At 47.4% G+C, this 18,714-nt stretch overlaps 1 protein-coding gene across 1 annotated transcript; it reads left to right on the forward strand.

Moving 5' to 3' along the window:
• The first annotated feature begins 3,135 nt into the window (after positions 1 to 3,135).
• Positions 3,136 to 9,966, forward strand: LOC120681467 (sphingoid long-chain bases kinase 1-like). The gene is made up of 9 exons (XM_039962963.1): positions 3,136 to 3,585; positions 4,570 to 5,101; positions 5,191 to 5,547; positions 6,223 to 6,316; positions 6,415 to 6,452; positions 6,531 to 6,677; positions 6,847 to 6,946; positions 7,628 to 8,586; positions 9,589 to 9,966. Exons 2-9 carry the CDS (start codon positions 4,691 to 4,693, stop codon positions 9,736 to 9,738), a joined length of 2,256 nt encoding a protein of 751 aa, XP_039818897.1. The 5' UTR covers positions 3,136 to 3,585; positions 4,570 to 4,690; the 3' UTR covers positions 9,739 to 9,966.
• Positions 9,967 to 18,714: the final 8,748 nt, after the last annotated feature.

The following is an 18,714-nucleotide window of genomic DNA, read 5'->3' on the forward strand; positions in this document are numbered from 1 at the left end:
TAATTTGAAGTACTAAATGAAGTTTATTTACAAAACTTTTTGCACAAATGGGTTGTAAATCGCAAGACGAATCTAATGATGCTAATTAATCCATGATTAATTCATAATTAGCGGATGGTTACTGTAGTATCACTGTTGCAAATCATGGATTTAGTAGGCTCATTAGATTCGTCTCGCGATTTACAACGCATCCATACAAAAAGTTTTATAAATAGACTTCATTTAGTACTTCATGCATATGTCCAAACATTCGATGTGACTTTTTTTTTTTTGTGTTTAAGAGATTTACGGGTAGCATGATTGATCGTCCTAAATCCTAATCTAATGTCCCCTCCTCTGGTATCTGAACCACTGACCACTGCGTCGCGCGCGTGCTTTATGGCCGGCCGGCGGCCGCCGCCGCGTGCGCTCGGGCACCGGGCGCTGGGCCGGCAGCTAGGCACGCCGCCGACCGGGGTGGATCGCATGTTCGCCGCCGTGCGCCGCGCGCGTTGCTTCGCGTCGGGAATGTTTGGCGCCGGCCGAAAGGAGGCCACCTCGCGCCGTCTCCTCGGGCGCGAGGGGTAACTGTAGCGAGCTACCGCGTGCCCCGCTGATATCTCCGGGAATCTTTCGCTTTTCCGGCGCCGTTCGGAGCGGGGCGGCGTTTCCCGGCTCGTCCTGATCGACGGGAATGCTTTGGCGCGGCAAAAACGACTCCTCGTGTGATACGTACGCAGTACCTACTGCTTGGTAGATAGCGCGGCCGCGCCCGTGTAGAAAGGAGCTCAAGTGGGGTGGGGGTGGCTTACTGCGCTTCAGTGCTTCACGCTCACTGGCGCTGCTACAGGATAATAATGAGCTCTCGGGGCCTCTGATAGCGAAATGAAATGTGTCAAAGGTTCAAGAACAAGAAGCAACCTGTGTTTGGTTCAGTTGCGGAGTTTACGCCGTTATAGACGGTTACACCAACTGCTCGGGAAGAAGATACTACATAGTACACGGTTGTTGCTTTTTTTCCCCTGCAGTGTGAAAGAAAGGGGATGAGCTTTGCAGAATTGTAGTACTGTAAAGTCATTCGCCGAAGCTGGAGAAAAAAAGGAAGGGGGGCAGCAAGCTTAGATGCTTTAGGCCTTTAAGCAGGCTTCTGACACAAGAAGAATCGGTTTTGGAGCGCCACGATCCACAGCTCATGAACCATGCGTGACCAGGGCCCAGAATAATTTGATCAAGATACGTGCGTGCTTTTTGAGTAAGGGAGGATTAGCTTAGCTTGCAGAAGGATGATGGGATGGGATGGTGGTGGTGGTGGAGATGGCTTTCAGCGTTACGGGCCAAATATCATGAAAAGGCCGGCCTTTTTTCAAAGCGAAGCCTTGCGACTTCGTGAGCCCATCTGTCGGCTACAGTATTGTCCCTACCCAAAAAGGAGGGCTACAGTATTGGGCCGTATTAGCCGATTCTTAAGCCCATCACTGGGAGCAGTCGTAGCCCGTTTGCTACTCTTTTCTATTTTCCTTTTCTTTTCACTTAATTGTGAAACCTGCAACGCTTTTAGATGGGAAAAACGCTCTACCTGAAAAAAAAAGTAATGGTGGAATGCTCATACAGTCCCAGCCCTACCTGAAAAAAAATGTCATGTACTCGCAGGAGGTATCCTTTTTGTTTCGCCATTTGTTCATCAATGCTAAGCACACAACAGCTGAGTAGACTTCCATCTCGAATAAAAATATAGGCAGGCTTTAGTGTCGTACCGCACACCAGAATGTCAAAGAACCCACCGTCCAATCACTCAATCCAACCACTTTGATCCATCGAGCTTTGTTCAGTTGCAACCTTAGTTAGTTGGACTACTTTTATTTGGCGATAGGGCCGGGGAGAAAAAGACAGCACTACCAAACTATGATATCCTCGGTTACCAACAGCCAAAGTCCCAAAGCAAATCGATATACCACTATTGTTTTTCTTTTTTAAAGAAAAGATATACCACTATTGTAGTAGTGTACCAGTGCTTTTACACCGCTAACGAGGCGAGGACGAACATGTCGGTGCTGAACAGCTGATCCCGGCAGAGCGAACGAGCCATGTTGCCACGTTGGCCCGAGCGCGTGATCAGGAGTGTGTCCGACTCGCCAGCAGAACTGAAAATTGCATGCTAGCATCCACTGCGTACTCCGACGTCAAGGTGAAAATGTTCTTCCATTCGCGACGGGGTCTCGGCCACAATCTTCGCCGGGGGGGATCTCGCCGAGTTGCCATTCAAGGACCTGCGCCCAGCCTTCCAAGCACACGGCGACTACCTTTTTTTGTAGACTAAGCCGAACCACCGGCCAGTTTGGACCGGGTGTCGAATTTGGGAACAGCGAGCTGTCCGGGCAATCCGAGTCACCTACCAGACGTGGCACGACCAATCCGCTGGCCCGATTTGATCCGCCGAGATACGGTGATCGCGTATAACTAATAACCTGAGTAATCCACGGAAGCCGGACAAAGCATGCACCACGCGAACGATACCGTATCAACGTGTCGTTCTCTGGCCTTCCACTGGGGAAAATCGCTGGGCTTCGCACCTTTTTCTCGTGCCCACCAAGGCCCCGTTTAGTTCCCAAAAATTTTCACCTCCCCTTTGAACGCATGTATGAAGCACTAAATGTAATTAAATAACAAAACTAATTACACAGTTTGGATGTACACGACGAGACGAATCTTTTGAGCCTAATTAGTGCATGATTAGTCATAAGTGATACAGTAACCCCACATGTGCTAATGATGCGGTCAAAGACCTCGAAAGATTCGTCTCGCGGTTTCCAAGTGAGTTCTGAAATTAGTTTTTTAATTAGTGTCCGAAAAACCCTCCCGACATCTGGGCAAACACTCGATTTGACATCCAAAATGTTTCACCCACGCATATCCAAAGTCTCAGCCATCGTTTTCGCTTCGCGGTCCTCGTCAAATCTTTGCGGTGGGCGGCCTGCGGCGGGGCAAGTCGTCGTCAACAGCCTACCACGCCGGCACGTCGCGGTTTTAGCCCACGCAGCGAACAAACCAACAGCGGAGAGCCGGAGACGGGAAAGAAAAAGAAAAAAAAAACAGAGCAAGCGGACGGGGGGCGCCGCCACCAGCACCGAACCCACCAGCTCTCTCCCTTCTCCGGGTCCTTCCTCCCCCTCCCCGCCCCACTCCCACCGCACCGCACCGCACCGGCCTCCTGCCTCCCAACAGCCGCGGCAAGCCGGGGACGCCGCCTCGTGTCCGGCACGCCATTTTTCCCCTCTTCCCCTCGCCCGCCCCCCCCCCCCCCCCCCCCCGCTCCTGGCCCTGGCCTGAATCGGCGCACGCCCTGGCCTGACACCCCCTGCTACCCTGTCGCCACCGCGTCGCGCGCGGGCCGGCCCCCCTTCCTCGCGCACCACACCCCCGCAAGTATCTCTCCAGCTCCCTCCGCCGCCGCCGGCCGCTGAGGAGGCGCGCCCCGCTCGATCCGGCGCGGGGAGGCGCGCCCGCTCGCCAGGTTCGATCACCGGATCCGATCGCTCGATTCGGTACGCCCCCTCGCGAGGCTTCGATCCGGCTGGTGCTTTCCTTGCGGCGGAATCTTCGTGTTAGGTGCGGTTGGTGATGACGCTCGTCGTGTTTTTTGTTTCTGTTTCCCTCCTGGTCCTTGCTTCGAGTTTGTCTGGGACTCGGTGCTCTGCGATTTGCGACTCCCGTGAGCTGCGCGTCTGGCATTTTGAACTGTGTCGGGCGAGATCTGGCGTCGATAGTTCGCAGGTGACTGGTGTGTGCTGCGATTGTTAGTTTGCGCGTCCCCTGTGCCTGGATGGAGTAACAAATTGGGAACGACCTTTTGTTACGCGGGGATGCGCTGTGTCACTAGTAGTAGTGTTGATACAGTCCCAGGCGTATTGTTTCCTGTTAACTTATCATTTGATAGTGCGCATACTCATATGTATTGGACAAATGCTTGGTGTTAGCATCCAAGGCCTTGTGTTTTGTGGATTGAAGTTATCATTGATATACTGTACCACTTATGTTTGATGACATGGTTTCATCTTCCAAGAACGTTTGTGTAGGCAGATGATTCCCCTGATAATAGTTCAGCAGCATTTCTTTTCTTATGCCCCATCTTGAATTCTTGATGTTGGTATTCAAGGAGTAGGCTGCAGGAAAAAAGGATGCATCTAACCCCTAGATCAATTTCTGACAATTTACAGTTGAAAAGCTAAGCGTAACTAGCTTGCTTGACTGATGAGACAAGATTATACATTGATTAGGATTGATATGATACTTGGAGCAGGAATATGCATGCTGAGGTCCATTTGCATGGGAAACCATTGGGGGTGCACGCTTATATGCCAAAAGCTACTATTGACTATTGACACAAAATTGCTCCTATAGATGTTCAAGACAATTTTTTGTTTTGCTGAATGTGCTTCAGCAGTGCGATTGGTCAAGGAGCTCGCATTTATATTTCTACCCTTGTTTTTTTATGGGAATGACTCATAGCAGCTCACTTCCTCTGAAGTCTCAACAGTTGCCCACTATATGCACCAAAGATATCCTTACTATGACTGTTTCCTTTTATTGCAGTTTACTTAATTATACTGACATTCTCATATGGCTTTGGAGCCGTGATGCCTCATCCATCCCTGGAGCGGTATAGGATTCATTGCCAAGACCAATGTTCTGAAGTGCTGTCAAACAGACAGAAATGGATGGAACTGAGCTTGAAAATCCTACTTCAAGAAGCTCATCCCAGAAATCTAGCCGCCGTTCTAGTAGCAGGCGTTCTCAAAAGTCAGCGGGGCAACATTCTTCGCCCAGTACTCAGGAGAAAAGAAGTAAAACAAGATCTTCAAGGCAGAAGCACTTGGCTATTGATGACAAAGATGCTAAAAAGGGAAAAAACCATGACCACAAAATTGATGTGGCAGATGAAAGGTCCAATTTTCTAGGTTACGAAGTGTATGCTGGAAAGTTAATTTTTGATAAGAAAAATAAAAGCACAAGCGAAAATAATCAGTTATCAGAAAATGGGAAAGCTGATGCGGTTGATGCTAGACTCACAAGTAAAGCTCTGATCTGGGGCTCCTCTGTACTCCTCCTGGAGGATGTTGTCTCTGTAAGTTCAGATGATGAGATGTTTGTATTATTAATTGGCTCTGCTGGATCACTTTGCTGATATTTTGTGCTCTGTTCATATTTTGGCAGGTATCATATAATTCTGGAGCCAAACATTTTACAGTGCATGCATACCCAACTAAAAAGTCTTTATTTGGAAAGACACGCAGAGTTCCGAAAGACTTCTGCTTTATAGCCTCTACCTTAGACGAGGCCATTTTGTGGGTGACATGCTTTGCTGAACAAAGCATATATGTTAATTTACTACCACGCCCTGGAGCGTCTAGTATCAATCAAGACTCAGACAACCCCCTCAGTGAGTCTTTATTTGACCAGCCACCGATTAAATGCAAACCTCCACAAAGAGTACTTGTTATATTGAACCCTCGATCTGGACATGGTAGATCAAGTAAAGTTTTCCATGAGAATGCAGAACCTATATTTAAGGTACTTTTGATGTCTACATTAATGCAAATGTATAAACAACTGGTGATTTGAGTAGCGATGTTCAACTATTTTTCTGATAGTGTTTCTTCCTGAGACTTCATTTTGACCATTCTTTTCTTATGTTTTTACTGAATGTCCTCTTCTATCTTGAAATTGCATAGCTCTGGATATACTTTTTCATGTTTTGAATGCAAACTTGTTGGATCATTTGTATGATTTCAATTTGTACATGTGTAAACTGAAAAATCATACGGATCTTCTGTTTCTTGGTGTCACTGAAAATATATGAGATCAGATCTGTGAATTATAATCTCTTCATACTTCTATGACTCTGTTACTAAGCAACTGAAATAATGGTTTCAGCTCCGGGACTAGAATAAAAAGTTGTGTTTGTTTCATTATGTAGTGACCATTTAATCTCCCTCCTCTGGTATTACAGTAGCAACTTACTGTTTTAGATGAAAAAAAGAGAGCAGTAGCCAGTTTCAATTGCTGTGTGTGGCATCATTGCCTCTTGAGAAGGAACGTAAAATGTTGTCTTTATCAAAGCTTATTTTCTATGCACGTTTAATATACTAGCTTGCTTTAAAATCTGTGCATATCGTTATGCTTTACTGATACATATTTTTGCTAATAATTTTAGCTACTACTAATTGAGTGATAAACTTGATGCAGCTTGCAGGCTTTCAGATGGAAGTAGTTAAAACTACTCATGCTGGGCATGCAAAATCTCTTATATCTACTTTTGATTTCAGCACATGTCCTAATGGTATGAATATTAAACATATAGATATGTAATTTATCTTGTTCTAAGGTACAGGCAACCATCTTAACTGGTCTAATGATATCTTGAATATTTTTTTGCAGGAGTTGTGTGTGTGGGTGGCGATGGAATTGTAAATGAGGTTTGACCTTGGTGTTCATATTGTAGTTGGTTAGTAATAATTATCTTATTTGCTACCTCATCATTTATAGCTCTACAGGTGCTCAATGGTCTTCTGCTCAGAAGTGATAGAACAGAAGCTGTATCGATTCCAGTTGGAATAATTCCTGCAGGCTCTGACAACTCACTCGTCTGGACTGTTTTGGGGGTTAGAGATCCTATTTCCGCATCATTATTAATTGTTAAGGTATGCTTAGTTTCTTCTTTTTCAAAGACCCCATTACTATCGTTACTATAGCGTTTTATCGTGACTTACTATATGAGGAGAGTTCCAGCAGTATTATTTTGCTTACTTTGATTTTGTTAAAATAAGGCTGTCACTAAATCCTGTTCTCATGAGAATTCCTTCGTAACAGGGTGGGTGTACGCCTCTCGACATCTTGGCTGTCGAGTGGATTCAATCTGGGCAAATACACTTTGGCTCAACTGTTTCATACTATGGTTTTGTTAGTGATGGTAACCTCATATCTAAGTCATTATATTTATTTCATTTCAGTGTTTTTAGTTCTGATTTTTCAGATGTGTGTAACTGATTTGCTGGTTAGAAGCCACATCTTCCCATTTTGAAGAATACCATGAAATCTCATGCGCCTTGAATAAATACTAGGATGGAGCTTGCACTTCACTGTGGTGATCGAATCATCCCTTTGCAATTTAGTTTGGGAAACTATTATGTTACCAACTACTAGAGGAATCTGGTCTCAGGGGGAAAAAACTGCTAGACGAAACTCTTAGGTGTAACATCATATTAAATTAGCTAAGCAAGCCTGTCATGGAAAAATCTACTGTTTAGTTTCATTTTATTTGGTATATGTTTTAGGCTCTGGGCTGCATTTCTACTGATATTGTCATTCTAATTCCAAATCGTAAACAATATCTGTGTTAACAGCATGCAGATGCTAATCATGATGCGAATTTGATTTCTTTTAGTTATTGCATGAATAAAGTTTTGTAAACGAATTACCTGCACATTATTACTTATAACTATTCTTATGCCTTTCCAGATGATAGTACATTCGTATTTTTTATTTTTTATATTTAAAAAATCTTTATCTGAATTGACCAAGCTCATTGCATCAATGAAATTGATGGATGTTGAGAAGTAAGCTGAAAATTGTTCTTATTACTTTGCTGCAGTCCTTGAACTTTCTGAGAAATATCAAAAGAAATTTGGCCCTCTTCGATATTTTGTGGCTGGAGTCCTGAAATTTTTATGTTTGCCTAGCTACTTCTATGAGTTAGAATATCTTCCTTTGCCAAAGGACATGGCTGCAAATGGAAAAGGCACAGATCAAGACAAAACAAACTTGTCCAATGTCTACGGTGATGTAATGCACAGCAGATCAAAGCAAGAAGGAATTCCGCGGGCCTCCAGTTTGTCCAGTATTGATTCTATTATGACTCCAAGTCGGATGTCACTTGGGGATGTTGATACATCAGGTAGTACAGTGGCAAGCACTGAACTGTCAGACTATGTACGTGGTCTTGATCCGAAAGCAAAACGCTTGTCTCTGGGCAGAAGTAATATTGTTTCAGAACCTGAAGAAGTGCTACGTCCCCAACCACATCATGGATCATTCTGGCCAAGAACCAGGTCCAAAGCAAGGACTGAGAGAAATTCAGTTGGTGTGACGTCTACTAATGACACACGGTTGTCTTGGGCAGCCCCATCAATGCACGACAAGGAAGACATTTCCTCAACAATATCAGATCCAGGACCTATTTGGGACTCTGAACCAAAGTGGGACACAGGGCCAAAATGGGACAGTGAGCTAACTTGGGAGCCTGACCACCCCATTGAACTTCCTGGACCACCAGAGGACAGGGAATTCGGAGCACCAATGGAACTTGTACCAAATTTGGATGAGAAATGGGTAGTTAGGAAAGGACATTTTCTTGGTGTCCTTGTATGTAATCACTCGTGCAAGACAGTGCAAAGTTTGAGTTCACAGGTTGTTGCACCGAAAGCGACCCATGATGATAACAGTTTGGACTTACTTTTAGTTGGTGGAAAGGGAAGGTGGAAGTTGCTGAGATTTTTCATACTTCTCCAGTTCGGTCGCCATCTTTCTTTGCCCTATGTGGAATATGTAAAGGTATCTTAACTTCACTCTTTGCTCAAGCTATTGTCCATTTCTCCCTTTTCTTTGCCATAGTCTTTTAGCTTTCTTTTGACTTTCTGAAGAAAAATATATTGCATAGAGGTATGGCTAATCTTATGGCATTATCTACTTGGGGATTCTGAAGAACTTTAAACTAAATCTATGTCATACTTTTTTGCATCAACTTGAGCATGTTCTTATGCATTCTAAGGCGAGTTCCAACGGCTCCCCCTATACCTCCCCCCACCGAACGTAGGGGGTGCTTTGGGGGAGTTGGCGATCCAACGGTTCCCCCCAAAGCCCCCCCTATATAAGGGGGAGTTGAAACTCCCCCTATATATAGGGTGAGTTTCAACTCCCCCTATATTCTAATCACACCGTTTCTTCGCGATATTAATCCCGTTTGAGCCCCGTAACATGATGATAATGCGTATTATGACAGTACAAATATTGTATGATTTTTTTTAAAATTCAAAAACGATAAATAAATAGTTAGTTAATCAGTGATAGTATATAGGGGGAATAGATATGGGGGGAATGGTTGGAGAGAAGGAGTTATAGGGGGAGGAATCTTTTGGAGGGAGGTAGTAAAATATAGTAAATAGTACGTTCGGGGGGAGTTGGAGAGGGGGAATGGTTGGAGATAGGCATATATTCCTTTCTAAATGTATTTTTTCCCTTCCTTTTTAGAGGAAAAAAATCTTATGATCAACATGTCCCAAATGAAACTGTTGAGCCTGTTAATAAAGCTGTAAGTCGTATCTCAAGCGCTTGTTGACCTTGATTATTTGAGACCCCAAACAGATTGATTTGTTGTTGGTACCTATGTAGCTTCTGATGATTGCCTGTTGTTGGGTCTGTCGTGTTCATTTACATGCTCTAAGTCGTGACCATTAGATTATGAAAGCAGCTGCTGCATTATTTTTCACAAATATGCTGTTTTTTTCCTAAGAAGAATGCTAATCCAATCTTAATGCTGATCTGACATTGATACAGGTGAAGTCAGTTAAGCTTAAACCTGGTCCAAACACACACAATGGCTGCGGTATAGATGGCGAGCTTTGTCGTGTCAAGGGACAGGTACTCTGCTCCCTGCTTCCCGAGCAATGCAGGCTTATTGGCCGTCAATGTAGACAATCTATTTAAGTTCTGTGTTGTTGAATTTCATCGGTTTTGGGGTCTCTTTCCACTTCTAACAACTAATGTTTATATATCGATACTTGCTGGGTTGAGCGTGGGTTGGTTGTGCAGATCTTGAGAGTTTAAACTGGGCAGACAATGTTGTGAGTTTTCTGTATATTCGAGTGGTTATAGGATGATAAGTTGATTCTTTCTATCTATATAACTTTGGCTTGTATATATATTTTTTATAGAGTATGCCCTTTCCCTTGTCACGGCGGGAGTTTTGGTGGTTTTGACTTTTGACTGCTCGAGCACGTGACTTCCTTTGATCAATACAGTAACTTACACAGATGATATTGATCTGACTGAATCTTAAATTCGTTTGCTAATCATTCTTGCTCTACACCTTAAATAGTATTATCGATTAGGTGGTTTGATGGTGATTATATGTTGAATGGTTGATATTATTTCTCGAAAGCGTTTCTTTTCGCTGAAATGAAATGGGGAGACCCTTTCTTCAAAAAAAAAAATTTGCTCGACAGTGGTGGTTGGGCAGACTGGATGTGTGGAAAGGGGACAATAGGTCCACGAGGGAACTCATGAAGGAGGGGGGGTTCAGATATATGATTAAGAAGTTTTTTTTTGGATGATTTCTTTTTCCCCTCTAGTGTTTTTGTCAGAGGCTTTCAGGAAGGGGGAGAAGGCGTGACTGAACCATCATCAGCACAAATGAGCTCTCGGACATTATCTGAATTTCGCTACAAAATTGCAGACATTAACTGAATTTCGCTGCAAAATTGCAGGTTGTTCCGGTAGCATGTCTTTGGTTCGGGGACCAAGTGGGAAGGGTTGATCTACTCCTGTGAATGGATCATCATCCAAAATCCAACTAACGATATCCAAAATCGCGCTATAGCTCTTGTGAATGGATCATCATCCAAAATCCAACTAACGATATCCAATTAACATTCAACTGATATCGCGTTACCCTCCTGGCCAATTTGGTAGACAGTCCACATCATCCAATCCCATCTAATACAATCTCAATTACATAACTATCCATCCAACTCAATTCAAGCATGAACGAGGAGCGGGCGGCCTTGGCCAGGCCAGCGGTCGATCATGTGCTTCTTATTGCCTAGGTGGTCTGGGAAAGGGAAGAGGTCGGACACTTTGGTCTGGCGATGGACGTGATGAGCACTTCCACGAGCGCTTGCAGACGGGAAAATCTATTTGTCGCGAGCTGCCACAGAAGGTGATTGTGCTTCTTCAACCTCAAGCTCGTGATGGTGGGTTGTGCCGGAGTTAGGGGAGGGGGGTTGTCGAGGTCCGGGGGTGGGTGGTGGTAGGGTGGCGGCGGAGCTTAGGGTTCGGGGTTCCAAGGCTTCAATGGCCACCAGACCTAGAGGAAGGGGCAGGGGAAGCGGCGGCCCGACGGTGGTGGCGGGTTGGCCAGCGAAGGGAGAGGAGAAGGCCGGAGCGGCGGCTGGCGGCGAGGGCGAGGAGAAGGTCGGGGTGGCGGTGGTGGGTTGTGAGCGGGCGGCACAGAGGAGAAGGTCGGAGATCATGGACCAGTCGCAAAAGCCGAGCACTCTCTTGGAGTCGAGGACGTGAGGCGCCGGGTCGTGCGCCCCTATGAGGACTTTCCGAGCGAAGTACGAGGAGACAGACACACATGTGGAGATTGCCGATGAGGAGGAGTAGCTTTCGTCCGTTCCCTTCGTTAGTCCATTATAAGATTTGGATTATCCTATACTTTTTATCCAACATAATCTAATCCTTTTGCATCCAAAGCAAATGGATGCTCATATCCAACCAGACCAAATTCAATTGAGTCCAAATGCCAAAATTGAGTTGGATTTGGATTATGCCTAATCCATTTCTAGGAGTAGGTCTATCCTTATTTTTTGGGTTGGGATCAACATATCTATTATTTGGTTAGAGGGATGGGTCTAACCTAATTTTTTATTTGGTTAGAGGAATTTGCAGGGACAGGATGGATGCCAGTTTTACACTGTAAATAACATAACAGTAACTTGAATTTTCAATTTCATTTATGCCTCGTCTCCTTCCTCACGCCGAGCGGGGGTGCTCTGCCGCCACCAAGGTGGCTCGCCGTTCCTTCACCATTTACTGTTTTTCCTCCTCGCCCCTATGCTGCTCCTCTACCGCTCTCTGCCTTGCCTTGCGCTGCTCCTTTGTCACTCTCCGCCTCGCCCCTGTGGTGCTGCTCCTCCGCTGCTCTCCACGTCGCTCCCGTACTGCTCCTCCGTTGTGCCGCCACATCACCCCTCACCATGCTGCTCCACAGGTCGCGCCACTCCTCCGCTCGCGCCCCGCGCCAAGAGCCACCCTCTCCACCCAGCAGCTGGAGCCGTGTCCGCTCGACCTCTTCCATGTGGAAAGAAGCAGTAATGCCGTTGAAGTGGATCGGATCAGTCCGTTCGATTTGGAGAAATCAATCCGACACGCATTTGACTGAAATATTCCTATCCATGTTAAATTCATTCATCCTTTGTAAACGCCAAACCAAACGCAAGTCCAACTGGGTTAAACCTTCCGACCCCTTCAACTCACCAACCAAACACACACATAGTTTCTTTTTCTTAATAACGTCTTTAATCAGCTCCCAATTCTAGTCTTCTAGGTAAGCATTATAAGATCTTTCTTAAACCTAAAAGGATGATATCACTTGTTTCTGATCATATATACAGACTATTCGGCTGAGCTGAACACCAACTGTGGCTGGCTGGCTGGAGCCGGCACAGTATGAGCGCGCGACACTGTAGACCCTACAGTGAAAACGCGGCTACCAGCCAGCCGTGGGCTGGTAACCAGCCAACCGAACACGGCACATATAGGTTGGGGAAAATTCGATCGTCTAGGGGCACGACCACGAGTGAGTGACCAAGAGACTATAATCAACTTCTGATGGTTTCTAGTTCCTGCCTCTGTTCTTCCTCTGCTGCGCCGACAGCGGATTCCAAGTCATATGGTGCAGATATGTTTAAATACACAACGCCTGAATTGGAAAAGTTCCGCCATCGGTTGTGGAGGTTAAACTCAAACAATGGATTGGAATAAGAGGGGGTACTGAAAACTACATGTGGTAGGACCGGCCAATCAAGATGTAATTTAAATTCTGATGATGAGTGCGAGTTTTTTGGAGCATGATTAGTGTGATCAGAACATGATTATAAAGCGGTTTAGTGCAGCTGTGCAGGCTTTGCAAGGCCGCCCCCGCCTAACTAAATCCCAAAAGGTGCACCCTTTACATTTGAAGGAGCTGAAAACATGGCTGTACGACTATGGAAATGTTATAATACGCGGCTCTTGTCACGTGTTTTTCCCCCTCTCCCTTCTAGTTTGTAATATCACTGTCAGACTGGTGCAGCTAGGATTAGGCTTTCCCTTCAAAGGGCCAGCATATATGCTGGCAGGGCATAAACGTGTGACGCTCCAAATGACAGGAGGCAACTAACGTTGTCGGAATGCCACGGTTCATGCTGCTGCTGCTGATGGTTCGGTGTTAACTAGGTTGAGCGGTTTGGATTTTTTTTTGAATCGAGGACACCCCCATTTCCATTAAAGAACGGAAATACCAGTCATTACACAGGTTCTGAGACTAAGACAATAGAACAAAGTGCAGGGAGAACAGACCGTGAGAATGACATTCATTCTCATGCTGTCTCGAATACAGAAAACAGAAGTCTGACATAAAGACAACCAACAGAGATCTCAACAGAGTAGCGCAAAAACAAGAGCACCGACGAGAAGACAAAGGCAGAACTAGGATTAGTAGCTTCTAAGCGTCTTCATCCGACACATCTCCACTTGAATCCCTCGGCTGAGAAGGTCCATCCAGCAGCAGACGAGGTGGGACACGTTTCTGTTGCGCCATCACCTTGTGGACGCTAGACACCAGGATCCTTACTCCTTCCAAAAATTTTCCTTGCATATCTGACCCATAAAGACCTGCCCAGTATGTCATGAGAGCACAAGCATATAGTATGATATTAGTGAGGTTTTTCAGCATTTTATTCTCAAAACAGACTTTATTTCTCCGTTTCCATATGGCCCAACATATGGCAGCCATACAGAATGTGTAAACTGGCTGGCCATGAGGTAGCCAGTGGTTAATCCAGAGATTATATTGATTGATGTTTGCAGGAATATTATTAGCACCCAAACAAGTAGCAACTACCCCCCAGATTACTTTAGCCACCGGGCAAAGGAAGAACAAATGATCAATATCTTCCTCTGCAGAACAAAAGTAGCAGGAAGGATCACCTTGCCAATTTCTCTTCAGCAAATTATCTTTAGTAAGGGTAACTTTATTTTCTAACAGCCAAAGGAAAACTTTGATCCTGTGAGGGATCTTAGCTTTCCATATAGATTTAAAGGATTGGCCAGAATCCCCAGAACACAACATATCATAGACAGATTTGGTTGTAAACTTGCCACTCTTACATAATCTCCACAGGATTTCATCATTTATATTTTCAAATGGATAGGAGTAGTCTTTATTTATCAAAGAAACCCACATCTCAAAAAAAAACCCGAGGAAGCCATCTAGAGAAAAGCAGCTGGGCTTGCTTCAGCAAAAAAGTGTGCACAGAAATGAGTTTGTCCTGACAGAGATCATAGAGTACTGGAAAAAGACTACACAGAGGTTTATGGAATAACCAAGAGTCTTCCCAAAATAGAGTGTATTTTCCATTCTTAACCTTTGTGGATCTCCCTTTTAAATAGAAGCATCTGACTATTGCGAATGTGGAAGCATGTGTAGTTGCTCTAGCTATTAATTTGATCTCTATTTTATTTGGATTTTACTTTGATCTCTATTTTATTTGGTGGGAAATGGTTGCTCTAGCTGTTAATTTAATTTGGTTTAGTTGGTCCTCTGTTGAAATCGATCAAACCCATAGCTGAGGACATTGCGAATGTGGAAGCATGTGTAGACGTTTAACTCTGCTAACGTTTTGGTTTGAAATTGCATGAAGCTCGGTTTGATCTGGTTGTGATATATGATGGTGTGGTTTGGAGTGGTTTGATTTGATGTGTGTAATAAAAAATGGTTGTTACAGCACATTAGCAGCTTGAAGCACGGTGCGTCGTACCGTCCTTGGGCAAAACTTTGGTGGGTCGTGTCACATTAGCAACTTGCATGAACACGATAAGGGTCATCCTGCTTTGGAAGCGGGCGATTACGCATTAAGCCACGGCTCTCTACACAGACAGCATAGTGCCACCATCCAAAAGAGAAAGCAAAAAAAAAAATCGAAATTCTGACTGCCTTGTCGCCCCGTCCCAATCCGAAGCAGCTGATTTATTCCGCCCGGACTACCATGATCGACGCAGCAGCGCGGGGCAAGAGAGAGAGGCCGGCCCCGCACCGGAGCGACGCGCCAGGCGAGGCGAGGCCAGTGGCCACGCGGCCGCCGCGGTCGCTCGAGCTCCTGATCCACCACGCCTGCGACGCCGACGCGCGCTCCCACAGACCAGCCACGAGGCCCGCGCGCGCGACGCTGACCCGGACCCGCCCGCGCCACTCGCCCGCCGCCATGTGTCCCGCGCGGCGCGGCCAGGCGTCGACGTCCGCCGGGCCCCGCCGCCGCGCGCAACCCCTCGTCCAGACGTCCACCTCCTCCCCCGGCACCATCCTGGTGCCGCCCACCGGGGCCGATCCGCCACCGCTGCGCCCCCTCCTTCCTCCCCTGCATCAACCCATTGCGCCTGTCTTGCCCACCTCGCCCGCCCGCCCGCCTCCTTCACGCTCACGCGCGCGGTCGTCGCCGCGTGATTAATCGCTGTTGTGACCCGGGTGAAAGCCACCCCGGCTGACGTGCCGGTGCAGCTTGGCACAATGGCACCGGCCCGCGCGCGGCGGGACGGATCGCTCTCCTCCCCGGGCCCCAGCATCCTGTGGCCGCGCCGCGCCGCGCCGCGGGCTTTGCCAGCACGAGCGTTTCTTGCGAACGCGCGCTACGCGCGCGTTGGCAAGGCTGCTCGGTGGAGCGCCTGCCGCCCGCGTTCGAGCGCTGCTCGTCGCGGGTTCGCACCCGGTAACAGTATTCTTAAATCTATAGCCTCTCACACATGGAGCCACATGGAGCCACAAAGGGAGTGCGATGTACCCGTCACCTACGGAGTCATCCGGTGATCTCGAGAAGGACGCGGTCTTCGGTTGAGTGTAGTTGTAGAGTTGTTTGTATGTGTACAAGAAGCGTCCCCTCATGAGAGAAGATTTAAAAGTGATACAATATCAGTCCCAGGAGGCTGATAACACTTTTATTACATCAGATGATACATCACCGTACAACTCTACGCGGAAGTGGGCAGTGAAGCGCCACTATCGCGAGGATAACAACTAAAACACACACAACTACATTAACTACAAAGAGGGGGTCATCAGAGTCTTGCGCCATACGGAACTTCCTGCGGGTGACCCTATCCACAGGCAAGGCTGGGTGCAGGACGGTACCCTACTCGACGTCTTCGGGAACGTAATCTGAATCTTCCTCTGAAAAATTTAAGAATGGAGTGAGTACAAACGTACTCAGCAAGTCCAACCACACCCATGGAGGGGGTATAAACAGAATATAATGATAAGGCTAGGATTTAATTTGCGGGAAATAATCTTTTATGCATGGGTTCATTTGAAAGAAAGGATTTTCAAAGCAAGTTTTCTTTGTACCGAATAACACATAATGTTGGCCCACACAGGACCCCAATTTTTAAGCTGCTACCGGACTCCTCATCCGCCGTAGCACACGGCACAACTGCCGGACACTTTTCCCAAAACAACTGACGCCAACCCATCCCAAAATAAACACTAGTTATATGACCACACCGTAACTCGCCTAGTACCGTGGGCATGGCTATTCGAATAGATTTTAACTCTGCAGATGTGTGCAACTTTACCCACAAGCGGGGTACCACAGCTCGAACACCGTAGTGTCGGTGTAGATCCCAACAAAATCATTACCCACCTTAGCCAGACCTCACTAGCCATCACGGGATCCACCAAGGGGTCATTGACCTATCACAGAGGTTTCACACAGATCTAATCTCTTCTCCTTGATCACCCGTTGCTCTCAGCTCTCCTGATGGCTATCAGACTAACTAGTGGGGTTTATGCTAAGCCGTTGCTCATTCAACGGTCGAGTGGTTTGCACGATAGTGGAGTTAGGTGAGATGAGACACCAACTCGGTCCTTAATTGTGACAAGATGGATATCTCCCTTCCTTGCTCTGCCACACAGGCACGAGCACACCAAACGGCAAATCACACAGAAATGCCATCCATCCCGTCTAAACTCATCTTTCGAAATTCCACATTTCACCCTTCCCACACACGCACACATTTTCTTTATAAAACAAGTTGTATTGTGTATAAGGTCCTAAGTGTTCTAGCAGCGATCAACGTCCAAACAAAACACATTCAGACCTTAATCTAGCTGGTCAAGGAATGGTTATAACAAATCAAGGGGTGGCTATCCAACCATGTTTTCAACAGGCAAAACATCTGCAATTTTATAAAACAGGCCAATATATTGTGTTTATAAAAACTAGGACAAAACATGCATCAAAGGGCGGGATTGAACTTGCCGTCTTCAAAGCCTTCCGGGAAGTCCTGCTCGAGGTACTGTCCTTCGGGTTCGGGGTCGCGGAACTGGTCCTCGTTCGCTTGCTCACAGTACTATTCGTTGACGGATTCTCCCTCGTTCACACCATGATCTCCGACGCACACAAGCAAGCACACAATCAGAAAAAAGAGATAAAAGTTTTATCGTTGAGCTCGAATCGGAAACGATTGAGATATGGAGATAGAAGTAATATTTTTGGGCGATTTCCTAATGTCATGGCCAAAACTATGCTAGGAAAGGCGTGGTAAAGTTTCAGATCGATCGGAGAATTTTTGGCGCATGAAATGATATGCCGAAGAGGGGTTTAGGGGCTAAATCAGAGTCTAGGGGCCTATTTGTAATTATTTCTAGGAGTGACAGGACTTGAATAGAATTTCTAAAAATATCCGGAACATTTTGGAAAGGGGTAGGGGTCTATCTATAATTAGTTCTATATAGTGGAAGGGTCTTTCTTTAAATAGGGAGAACATGGGGGTTTCTTTTGCAAAAGACTAAAAGGGTGGAAGGGCTTTTAAATAAAAGAAAGAAAGGCCAGGGGCCTTTGGGCAAAACTGCCCTGTCTTCTCTTTCCTCCCGACCGAAACAGGGGAGGGGGAAACAGGGGCGCCGGCGGCGTCGATCCCGGCGCTCCGGGCCACGGCGGCGGCTGGGGTGAGGTGGAAAAGAGGGAGGGGGCTACGGGGACTCGATTCCCGGCCCTACCTCGGGCTGGGACAGCGCGAGGAGGTGGGGCGACGAGGGCCGGCGGCGGTGGGCGGAGGTGGCCGCGGCGGCGGCGCTGCAAGGCCGGGGAGGGGGCGCACGGGGGCTGGGCGGGTTCGTGGAGAAGCGGAGGCGCGCGGAGGGGCCTATTTATAGCCAAGGGATGGCGGTGGAGCGGTCGGGGTGTGGGTGGCGACCGGCGAGCGGCACGGCGGGCTTTAATGGCGTTCGGCCGGTCGCTCATGTCGTGACGCGGCGTGCGGGCGGTGGCGTGGGCGTCGAGGACGTCGTCGAGCACGTGGAGGAGGGTGGCGCGTAGCGGCTTTGCGAGCTGTGCTCGCCGTGTGCGCGAGCGCCAAGGCGGCGGTGCAGTGCCGTGCGGCGCGGCGCGTGGCCCACGTGCGCGTGCGTATACAAGTTAGGGGAGCAGCGCGCGCGTACGGCCGGCGGTAATGGCGGGTGCTGGGCACGGCCGCGTGCGCACGAGCGGCGCTGAGCGGAGCGGCGAGCGCGCGGCGAGGGCAGAGGGCGGCAGCGGTGGTGCGCGCGTGCGCGGGGCCGGGAGCGGCGAGCGGCGCGGCGGGCGCGCGGGGGCATGCGCGTGGGTCGCAGGACCGTGCGGTCGGCCGGGGGCGCGCACTGCAGCGTGT

This window comes from Panicum virgatum, chromosome 7N (assembly GCF_016808335.1).
Source record: "Panicum virgatum strain AP13 chromosome 7N, P.virgatum_v5, whole genome shotgun sequence".
In the NCBI taxonomy this organism is placed as follows: domain Eukaryota; kingdom Viridiplantae; phylum Streptophyta; class Magnoliopsida; order Poales; family Poaceae; genus Panicum; species Panicum virgatum.

Coding starts and splice junctions, on each gene's coding strand:
- LOC120681467 (XM_039962963.1), top strand. CDS start 4,691: ATGGATGGAACTGAGCTTGAAAATCCTACTTCAAGAAGCTCATCCCAG. Junction 6,317..6,414: donor TTTCAGCACATGTCCTAATG/GTATGAATATTA, acceptor ATTTTTTTGCAG/GAGTTGTGTGTGTGGGTGGC. Junction 6,678..6,846: donor CATCATTATTAATTGTTAAG/GTATGCTTAGTT, acceptor CCTTCGTAACAG/GGTGGGTGTACGCCTCTCGA.